Below are 11428 nucleotides of genomic sequence, written 5' to 3' on the forward strand. Positions count from 1 at the left end.
TGCAACATGTAAACTGAGCAATGTCTTTCCTCTTTTGGAGGTAGTGTGTATCCAGGGTGTGTCTCAGTGGCTTAGAATACAAGCTAGACTTTCTCAGTGCAAATCCCAGCCCTACCACTTACCAGTTTGGTGATCTTTGCCTTACTAAGTCAATTCAGTCGTGTCCGACTCTTTGCGACCCTACAGACCATAGCCCAGGTTCCTCTGACTATGGGATTCTCCAGGCAAGGAGAGGTCTGCAGTGCCCTCCTCCAGGGAATCTTCCTGAACCAGGGATCTAAAACGTGTCTCTTACATCTGCATTGGCAGGCAGGTTCTTTATCACTAGTACCACCTGGGAAGACTTATAGCTCAACAACTGCCTTAGTTTTCTCACCTGTGAAACAGAGACACTAAGAGTACCTTTCTCACAGGGTTACTGTGAAGATAAAATGGGTTAATCTATGGAAAGGGCCTGACACACAGTAAACACTAATAGCAGTTAGCTCTTACTGCCCTCAATGCCAATCACAAACTTGGAACAGTTTGTGGGAATTGTGGGTAACCTGTAAATCTTTATTAAATGATTAATTCTGAGAGTACTATATAGATATTTCTGCCCCTTTTGTGTGTGTGTGTGTGGGGGGAGGTGTTTGCATTCTATGATCACATAAAACTTTTGTTTATTCCTTTTTAGAAATTCTTCATTAGACCCCAAAGAGGCAGCTGATTATGTTCAATGATAAAGGATATACAAGTAATATTGGCACATGATTACACTGAATTGGGATTTAGAAAATAACACACTTTGGAGTAAAGGACTTTGCCTGTTGTCCAGTCGCTCAGTTGTATCCGACTCTTTTCCGCCACGTGATGTGGCGTGTGGACCACATCACGCCAGGTTTACTTTTCATTTTAACCTCTTCATAATGTGAAAGTGGCAGAATGGTCTCAAGTATAGAAAAGAACATGGAGTTTCAGAAACTGTCTCTTCTACATTGCTGGGCTTGTGGAAACAAGTGTGTGTGTACTCAGCTGTGTCTGACTCTTTGTGACCCCATGGCCTGCAGCCTGCTAGGGTCTTCTGTCCTTGGAATTTCCCAGGCAAGAATACTGGAATGGGTTGCCATTTCCTACTCCAGGGGATCTTCCTGACCCAGGGATCAAACCTGCATCTTCTACACTGGCAGGTGGGTTCTTTACCAGCTAAGCCACCAGGGAAGCCTTGTGGGTTCCCACAAGCCTGGAATTGTGGAAAGATTATTCTAACTTGCCAACAGGGCCAAGCTTCTCCCACTAGGCTGTCTTAGCAATGTTTGGGATGGCTACTGCTGTGGCTGCTGCTAAGTTGCTTCAGTCGTGTCCGACTCTGTGCGACCCCATAGACTGCAGCCTACCAGGCTCCTCTGTCCATGGGATTTTCCAGGCAAGAGTACTGGAGTGGGGTGCCATTGCCTTCTCCCTGGGATGGCTAAGGGGTCTAATTAAACTTTATATTCTCAACACCTGTCACAATGCCTGGCCGTAAAGTAGAAAGCCAGAGAAAAACATTTTAAGGGCTTCTGAAATATTAAATAATCAAAGCAACCTGGGTCTCAGACGTTCCATCCGGACCTCACTTCCACCTACTTGGGTGGACTTCAGTCTCTCCTTGGAATGACACTCAAGGAGCGAGAAAAAGGGATCCAGTTGAAAACTCTTCTCGGGGTCATGGGAACACACTTCCTTCTGCCGCTAAGGAGGGAAGGACAGACGTGAGGCTGTAGGAGTGGAGCGCCTCTGAGTAGCAAGCGATAGCCCCGTCCCACGCGTTTCCCCGCCCCCGTCGTCACCCGCCCTAATTCTCACACTTGGAAAGAAACCCTTTGCCATACAGCTCTGGAGCCTGGGAGCCGGCACCTCTGAGATGGGCCTAGAGGACTCCGGCCGCCGCAGAGAGGGCCCCTCCCGGGGGCCCCACAACATCCTCCACGCGGCCGGGCTCCGGTCCTCCACCCTGCGTCCCTCACGAGGCTTCCTCGAAGGCGGCAGGGGCGTGGACGGCCCGGAGGAGGCCCAGGCCGCCGGTCCGCGGCTGGACGAGCTCAAGCGGCGGCTGGTGCGCGCCTTCCAGCGGGCGGTGCTGCGCGGCAGCTCCAGGCGTTTGCGGGAAGAGGCGGCGGCGCGGGAGGCGCAGAGCCGGGCGCGCGTGGAGAGCGCCCTGGCCGGGCTGCGCGCCGAGCTGGTGAGCGTGCCCGCGGCGGGCTCTCGGGGCCACCTCGCCTTGGTCCTCGCCCGGGGCCCTCGGCTGTAGGCCGCGCACGTGCCCCACCGCGGACTGGGGAGGCCGAGGGCAGCTTTTCCCGGGCAGACGGTGAGGCCGTGCAGCGCGGGCGAGCTGGGTTCCCGACGGCACTGATGCTACTGCCTCCCAGGCAGCATCCGGGAGGGAACCAGTTCTGCAGAGCCCAGGTGCTAGCTGACTGTCTCTGGTGAGGGCTGAGTCTACTGGTGACACAGCCAAGACCCCCGCAACCACTCCTCCTCAGCTTGTTCTCTATTTTTTTTCTACCAGATAGAAAGTTCCCTCTACGGCACTTACAGTGTTTGAGCATGAAAGGGGCTGGGGCGGAAATTTCAATGAAATAAACTTAGGGGATGGGTTGAGCGAGTCCATTAGCAAATGTTTCTTTTATTCTGCAAGTTTTACTATTTCCTTTCTCCTTGGTAAGAATTCAGAAAACAGGAAATGGAAATGGTAATAAGGAATTTTGTAAAATTGTAGCTTTTTAACATTAGGCAGGAGAACAGTAGGTAAATAGTTTAGTTACTGTTTTGTAATTTAAACCATTTTCGAGTTAGGCAAAATTTGAAATAAGAGCAATTTAAGCTTTAAAATGGTGCTACTTATTATTATGCGTGGGAATCTGGTGGTTCAGCGGTAAAGAATACAGCTGCAATGTAAGAAGTGAAATGAAGTGAAGTCGCTCAGTCGTGTCCGACTCTTTGCGACCCCGTGGACTGTAGCCTACCAGGCTCCGTCCCTGGGATTCTCCAGGCAGGAGTACTGGAGTGGGTTGCCATTTCCTTCTCCAGGATATCTTCCCAGGAGACCCAGTTCAATCCCTCGGTCGGGAAAATCCCTTGGAGATGGGAATGGCAACCCACTCCAGTATTCTTGCCTGGGAAATTCCATGGACAGAGGAGCCTGGTAGGCTGCATAGTCCATGGGGTCCCAAGAGTTGGGCACAATTTAGCGACTAAACCACCATCACCATGAATATGCATAGTGGAGATTTGGAAAGTTATACTCTTTTGCATTGCATGCTAATAAAATAGTAAGCACTACCTACTTTAGAACTGATTCAACCATCAGTTAATTGTCTGAAACTTAAAACTTTACCTTGTTTCTATGTTTAAGAAGGGCAAGAAGGTAGTACATTAAATTTTCATTTAATTTTACCTGTGTTAACAATTTGAATTTGACAAAGAATGTATTAATTTTGACCCAGCCATATAGTGGCTCAGACATAAAGCATCTGTCTGCAATGCAGGAGACCCGGGTTTCGATCCCTGGGTTGGGAAGATCCCCTGGAGAAGGAAATGGCAGTCCACTCCATTATTCTGGCCTGGAAAATCCCATGGACCCAGAGCCTGGTAGGCTGCTGTTCATGGGGTCGCAGACATGACTGAGCGACTTCACTTCACTATCAAAGAAACATGATTTTCTTCCAACACCTGAGCAGTGGGTGGGTGAAACCCCTTATTAGAAGAGATGGCCTGGATGGGCATGCTGTGGGTCAGGATGCCAACTGGATGGCGGAGACTGGGCTGAGCCAACCCTCTGCTGCTGACCTGGGGTGTCACCCCATCATACCTCAGTTGACTCATATTTAAATCAGGCGAAGAAAGTATATTCAAGAAGCTCCGAGACAGTTGAACTTTAGCTTCTAACTAGTCACTCCACCAGGAGTTTTAAGCAAGTAATGTACCAGGGTGGGGATAAAGCAGAAAATAAAATTTCAAACAGGTGACGGTTCACAGCCCAGCATTAATATTTACAGTCTCTGCTCTTATTGTTCCTGTTACCTTAGGAATGCTAATTAGCAAGTTTAGGTTTCATCTGTAAAATGGAGATAATAAACCCATAGAATGGCTCTAAGTATTATACAAGATAAATGTTACAGGAAGTGCCTAGAATATAGACACTATTCAGACTGGCTTTTACTGTTTTTTGGTTGTGCCCCCTCAAATGGCAGATACATAGGCATGAAAGATCAAGGGTTTTGCTGGAAAGAGGCAGAGATTGTCACACAGATGCTGTGTTCCCGAGACACAGACCATGGTCATTGTCTTGGCCACCACTTCATTGTTGTATGTGACCAGTCATGAAGAAGCAGCAAGAGAGTGTGGATCCCTAACATTATCACACTAGCCAGAACAAGCCATTTCTGATAATGGTCTCTTAGCCAGATTTCTGTAGGACTTGACACCCATCCACACCTTATTTGTTAGGGTGGTATTTGTGTAAGGAACAATGATGAACAGGCTCAGTTAGTTTACAGACGTTGCTATTTTTGTTTTCATTTATTTTCATGTTGCTATTTTTGAGATGTCATTTATGCTATTACTTGTTTGAATTGGTCTTCTTAATGGGATGGGTTGAATTCTGGGAGCTTGTGTGTGAATTTCAGGGGTTCTATATACTTCAAATTGTATGCCAAGCTTTGTGTGCACATAAAATTCACATCTTTCCCCAGAGTGAGTTAATAGTTTTCATTAGATTCTCAATGGATCCATGAGGAGAGAAAATTAAGGAACCATTGGTGTTCAGATTTCCTAAAGAATTATGAGTTACACGTACTTTTTTTTTTTTTAACTTAGATGGTAAGCTATTATCAATAATTTAACTGATTCTTGGCATGAAAGTACAGGATGGGTATTCATCAGTTCATCCATTTATTCATTCCTTCACTCAGTCTTTAAACAAATACACAGAGAACCCAACATGTTGTATGCACAGGCAGTGCACCCATGGTTAAGGATACAGTTAAGGATAGGAACAGACTTTGTGCTCAAAATCATCAGTTTAGTGTAGGCTGTGTGCTAGGAGAGGGACACGTACAGAATGCTGTGGAGGCACAGATAAGATGAGACAGAGAGGGCTTCTAAGAAGAGCTGGCATTTGGCTGGGCTCAACGGGAAGTGGGTGGCAAGGGGAAGAAAGGGCAGAAGATGTGGCTCAGTATGACGTGTTTATTCCAGGACAGGCAAGATTTCTGACCAGCTGCCCCAGGGGTGGGTGGGTGTGTGGGTGTGGGTGTGGGTGTGTGTGTGTGTGTGTGGGTGTGTGTGTGTGTGGAGAGGGCCAGCAGATAAAGCTGGAAGGGCAGGGCAGGTTTATAGGGCCTCTGTGCCACACTGGAGAACTGAAGCTTCGTGGGTGGGTGGGTGGGTGTGGGTATGTGTGTGGGTGTGTGGGTGTGTGTGTGGGTGTGTGTGGGTGTGTGTGTGTGTGTGTGTGTGTGGAGAGGGCCAGCAGATAAAGCTGGAAGAGCAGGGCAGGTTTATAGGGCCTCTGTGCCACACTGGAGAACTGAAGCTTCCTGTAGGCAGGGTGTAGGGGCTTCTCGTGCTGGTGGTTGTGTTGTCACTGTTTGTTTCCTGGATGTTCATTTACTTTATTCTGCAAACTCTTGCTATTAGAGAAATGGTTCCAAGTGCTGAAGAATGAAAAATATGTCAGAGGAAAACTGAACGAAATTATATCCGATGATTTTATTTTGCAAATTAGGAGGGGACCACTCATGTTTGCTTTTTACCAATGGAATGTCCTGGGTCACCCTTGGGTGATTTCTGATGGGGAGTTGATGTGGGGTTTTCAGCAGAGAGAACAGGGTTCTCCTGAACTGCATTAAACAAGACCCTAACTGAAGAAATATGCAGAGTTGGTTACTAGTTTTCAACTATAATGCAAAGATTATGCTGGACTGCCTCTTAGGTACACTGCCCGAAAGATCTATTTTTTCTTTTAATACATGAGGACCTTCACAAACTCCCATTGGAGGGAGGTTATAAATCAACCTTGCTCTACAACAGATTTCAGTCTAGAGTGAAAATTGTTAGATTCTATAAGTACACATAACTGTACATGTGCCTCTAAGGGGTCATTAAATGTTTTGCTCAACAGGGAGGCTGTTTAAAATCCTAAGAACTTGAAATGACAAGTAATCAAGTAAATGGGCCCAGGTCCTGAAAGCTCAGGTGGCCCTGGGCAGTTATCCTGGAGCTCAGAAAGCTCATAAAGATAAGTGATTTCCTCGCAAATCACATGCCATTGCTTGGAAACAGCCTTCCAAGGACAGGAATTTTTCAAATGGATAGCTCTGTGTATCAGCTATTTTTGTTTTCATTGCAAGGCCATTTCGAAAGCTATTTGTATATCTGGATTTTACCTTGTCGTATAGAAAGTCAGTTTTAAAGTCAGGCCAAATAGTCAGAACTGGAGAATAAGATGAAAAATACATCTTTCTTGATGTCTTATTTTCCTTCCTACAAAATCCTTATATTTTTCGTGTGCAGAGAGCAGGTTCATTTGATCCATATCTCAGGCTAATAAAAACCCTTATTCTCTTTCTAACTTTCAGCTGGAAATGCGTTTCCAGAATCGTCAGCTGGCCAGAACTCTGCTGGATTTAAACATGAAAATGCAACAACTGAAAAAGGAGGACGAAATGGAAACTGCATTAGAATCGCAGAGCTCTGAAGATAATGCTCAGAATCTGGAATGAGTAAATGCACAGATGAAGCTTTGAACCCTAAGAATAATGCAGACAACGCTGAAACAGTTCTAACAGTAACATGATGGATGCTTAGCATAGGATTTTAGGGGCAATTTTTAGACCAAAATCTTCTAGGCCATGGGGAAGTGCCAGTGCTATGAGAGGGGAGAGAGAGAATGGTGTGTTGACAAGTTTTAAAGTTATGTATTGTTTTGTGTGGGACATAGAAGTAAAAGAATGGACTGAGACTTACCTGTTGGACCAGTGGATAAGAATCTGCCTGCCAATGCTGGTTTGATCCCACGTCCTAGAAGATCCCACATGCTGTGGGGCAACTAAGCACCGAGCTGCAGCTGCTGAGCCACGCACCGCAACTGCTGAAACCTGCACGCTCTGAGCCCGCGCTCCGCAGTAAGAGAAGCCACTGCAACAAGCAGCCCGAGTGCCGCAACTCGCTGTGCAATAGCCTCTCGCCTCCGGTAGAGAAAGCCACCATAATAATGAAGATCCAGCACAGCCAAAATAAATCAAGTGTAGAAGAAGAATGTACGGAAGAATGTCTTAGTGCCAATTTCCAGCATTTTCTCTTGTGCTATCTTGATTTTCTGAACTTTCCTCAGAGTCTCATTAATTTTTGTTCTACTTGATTATACTTCGTTTGTCTGCCCAGCCAGCTGTTTAGTAGTCTTCCCTCCGCACCCCACCCCACCCCCATTTTTTTGAAGAATTACTTCTGCCTGGATTCCAACCATACCCTTCAGGTAGAGTCTGCCATTAAGGGTGACTCACCACCTTGGATATAGTCATGCGAATTAAGGCGGTTTGGTCAGATTGTTCTCCGGAGCTTTTGAACTAGAACTAAGGGAGCAGATGAATCTTAGAAGGTGATGGTGGAAGCAGCAGAGGGGCTTGGAAGCTGCTGGCGGCTACCAAGGGAGAAGGTTGCGCTTTTTGCAGAAGATTGAAAGGGCACCCCTGAGAGCCCAAAAGGGGAGAGAGAACTGCTCTTCCTTGGCTTTGGGGTCCAGCTGTTTAAATCCCCAGTCCTGGCTATCATTAGGATACATGAAAATTCTCTCCTAGCCTCCTATCACAATCTCCTTTTGCCAAGTCAACTGAGTTGGAGTTGTACGACTTGTACTCCAAAGATTCCTAACTAACACAATTCTTTTGTTATTAAGCTTTCAGGAGTTAAAGGGCTCATGTTGAATTAGAATAGCTACCTCTGCCTTAAAAGTGCTGCCTTCTGGATGCAAAAAATAAAGCTAATTTAAAAAATAGTTTCCATATTCATAATAATCATCTGTAAAAATTAATTTATAAAGCAGGTTATTTGCACATTTAATTAACAATAAAAATTAGTTCTGGAAGACAAAGGAGAACAGAATGGATGTGGTCTTTCTCTTAAATACAAAGTTTTATGTGTGTGAGGATTTGAGGATTTTCTGAACAAATTTTAGTTTGTCCTTAACTTTTTTGGGTTGCCATCTCATGCGAAGAGTTGACTCATTGGAAAAGACTCTGATGCTGGGAGGGATTGGGGGAGGAGGAGAAGGGGACGACGGAGGATGAGATGGCTGGATGGCATCACTGACTCGATGGACGTGAGTCTCAGTGAACTCCAGGAGTTGGTGATGGACAGGGAGGCCTGGCGTGCTGCGATTCATGGGGTCGCAGAGTCGGACACGACTGAGCGACTGATCTGATCTGATTAATGAATTCTTAAATTCTTTGGTACTTAATTTCTTCTCTCTGTGAAACTGAGGTACCACTAGGTTTCAACTTCCAGGACATTGTCAATGAGGTGTCAGCAATATCCTGAGACCTAGTCCCTGGATTTCTTGAGATATTCTGCATATGTGCTCCTGCCTTCCAAATATACAGGCTGATTTCTTAAATTGCATTTGTAAAACAGGTTTCATATATGTTTCTTCATCAAAGTTATAGAAATTCTGAAGAAAGAGGCAGTGGAATTCCTCATGATCTGTTCTTCAAAAGAGACTAATCAGATATTGGAGCAGTCATTCTAAAGTACATTTTACAACTTAACATTTATAAATTATTGAGATTTTGTGTTTGGCAGATATTCAGGATGCTTCACTTTATAAGTGCAATTCTTTACAGAATGCAGAGAAACTGATGTTAGTTAGCATTCATGTGAATGATTTGATTCCACTAAATGTGCTCTGTTGGGAATCAAAAGAAACTAAAAAAGAGAACTTTTGAAAATGGATGCATTGTTTTTGACATTGTCAGATAAAAAGTCCACAATTTATTGTAAAGTTCTTGGTCACCAGTTTTTTGTCCTATCTTTCAGTGATAAACTTTGGATCACCATATCTTTTAGGAATGACAGATGGAGAAACAGAGAAAGAAACTCTTTGTTTCAAAAGTCTCTTATTTTTTGAAGCCCTCATTAGAGGAGGTGGCTTGTGATATTAGCTGACACAAAGAGATACAGTGAGAACTCAATACATGGGACACTATTGCTATTAAATGTTTTTGCTTTGTTTCCCCTCATGAAGTGAATTCTGCTCTCATACCATAGCCTTCATCTTTTTTTTTTTTTTTTTTAAGTAGCAGAAGCCAGATTGTGTTCATATATAGATGTATTTTTGCAACTGCACTCAGCTGTTTATTGTTTGCTGAATTCTGGTTCTGTTCGCTGCTCATAGACAACAGGGACTCTTTTCTACAGGATGTGGGAATGCACTTCCAATGGCTACACTTCCTCACTTTTCAGAGTGTTTAAATAAGTGAGAGCAACTGTGTGACATCTTCAAGAAATACGAGGTGGAAGGGACCAAACTACTGCCAGCTGGAGGGGAAAATGAGAAAATAATTATAACCTAAATGATGCAGCAGGGAAGCAGTAACTGGGTGAGTCAAAGTACGTAAGATGTTCACCCCAGTAGTGGATAGAGAGTGCCAAAGACGAGAACTGAGAAAACAGTTAAGTGAGGAAAATACGGTGTTAAGGTTTTCCAAAATGCTGATTTCTCACAGCTTTAATTACAGGGGAAACCATGTTAGTTGGGAACAGGCTTTCACTCTATGGTTCCTGGTTAGGACCTACCAGAGAAGAGGTGCCAAATTAATTATGACACTTAGGAGCTTTGCACAGGTTGTTAGGCATTAAATCCCTTTACGGGTGGCCTGGATGAATCCACATTTGGTTGCTTGCCAGACTGCTTCTGCTATTATAACAGGTGCTTCTGGAACACCAGCCTGGGCAGAGTGTGTTGTGGGTAAACCTGGGATGGCTGAGCCTGTACCAGTGTAACTGCAAGAATGCCGTCTCCCCTGGTCCCTGCCCTGGCAGGGTGCCGGGCCAACAGGCAACCGTCAGTTTGGTGTATTCACCACTGTTATCACTGCCAGAGTCCCTCCCAGCCCTGAGCCTGGCACAGGGCCGTCCGGTGCCAGCTGCTTCCTCTCGTTCATTGTCGCTACCTCTCCTGCCTCTTTGGCTGTGTCATTAACGAAGGTTATGGGAAGATTAGAAATATGGGTAGGTTTCAGGTTGAACCTATGCCACTCTGCTTACCTCTGCGTCTGGCAACCTCTTGTTTCACCTGGACCAGGTGCTATAACTCAGAGATGGGCATGGACCTCTCATAGCAGCCCGAGCCAGGTACTGCTTCTCAGGGGGCCATGCACCATCAGTGCTTCTGGGTCTTGGCTCTGATGAATGCTGGGGCTTACAAATTTCTACCTCTTCCTTAAAGAACACACGGCTACCATCCTTCTGTGCTGGGACCAGTGCAGGAGGGACCCTTGGGATGTAATGATAATGAAACCAGCAATGACACTGGGCCACCCTCTTCTGTGTCCAGTGTTGTTCCAGGAATGGAACAGTATGTATTAGCTTATTTAATCCCATGATGATTGGTATGCACGTAGACCATGATTTTGGAGTCATCTGGCCTTGATATTTAGCCCTGGCTCTGTCACTTGCCAGCTTTCTAACCTAAAGTAAACTGCTTTTAATCTCTTTAGATCTGTCAAAAGAAGCTAGTCAAAATGGGTTGTCGTTTAGTGGCCAAGTCATGCCTGTTCTTTGCAACTGTGTGGACTGTAGCCCACCAGGCTCCTCTGTCCATGGGATCTCCCAGTTAAGAGTACTGGAGTGGGATGCTATTTCCTTCTCCAGGGTATCTTCCAGACCCAGGGATCAAACCCACATCTCCTACATTGGCAGGCAAGTTCTTTACTGCTGAGCCACTGAAGCCCCAAGTCAAAATAGTATCTGTCTTATTTAAAACCTGAGGAGCTCAAGTTAAAGAACCTTGAAGCAGGTTTGGGAGACAGAGTGAGTGGTGAAGGCTCTTTAACTTCCTGTGTTTCTTTCTTTTACATCTTCAGTTCTACATGATCGTACTGCACTTTTGGACTCAGACCTTCCCTGTGCCTCTTTTCTTCGTCATGTCTTCACTGTGACTCTCTAACGTTCTGCCGCCTGCTCTCTGTTGTGATGTTGCCTCTTCTGCTGCTGCTGCTAAGTCACTTCAGTCGTGTCCGACTCTGTGTGACCCCATAGACGGCAGCCCACCAGGCTCCCCCGTCCCTGGGATTCTCCAGGCAAGAATACTGGAGTGGGTTGCCATTTCCTCCTCCAATGCATGAAAGTGAAAAGTGAAAGTGAAGTCGCTCAGTCGTGTCCAACTCTTAGCGACCCCATGGACTGC

The 11428-nt window shown here is 45.6% G+C and overlaps 1 protein-coding gene across 1 annotated transcript; it reads left to right on the forward strand.

The window, feature by feature from the left end:
• The first annotated feature begins 1838 nt into the window (after window positions 1-1838).
• AARD (alanine and arginine rich domain containing protein) lies at window positions 1839-8113 on the forward strand. Its single transcript, XM_070382830.1, has 2 exons — window positions 1839-2203; window positions 6606-8113. The coding sequence occupies exons 1-2, from the start codon at window positions 1886-1888 to the stop codon at window positions 6747-6749; spliced, it is 462 nt and encodes a 153-aa protein (XP_070238931.1). The 5' UTR covers window positions 1839-1885; the 3' UTR covers window positions 6750-8113.
• The last annotated feature ends 3315 nt before the right edge of the window (window positions 8114-11428 follow it).

The sequence above is a fragment of the Bos mutus genome, chromosome 14 (assembly GCF_027580195.1).
Source record: "Bos mutus isolate GX-2022 chromosome 14, NWIPB_WYAK_1.1, whole genome shotgun sequence".
Classification (NCBI taxonomy): domain Eukaryota; kingdom Metazoa; phylum Chordata; class Mammalia; order Artiodactyla; family Bovidae; genus Bos; species Bos mutus.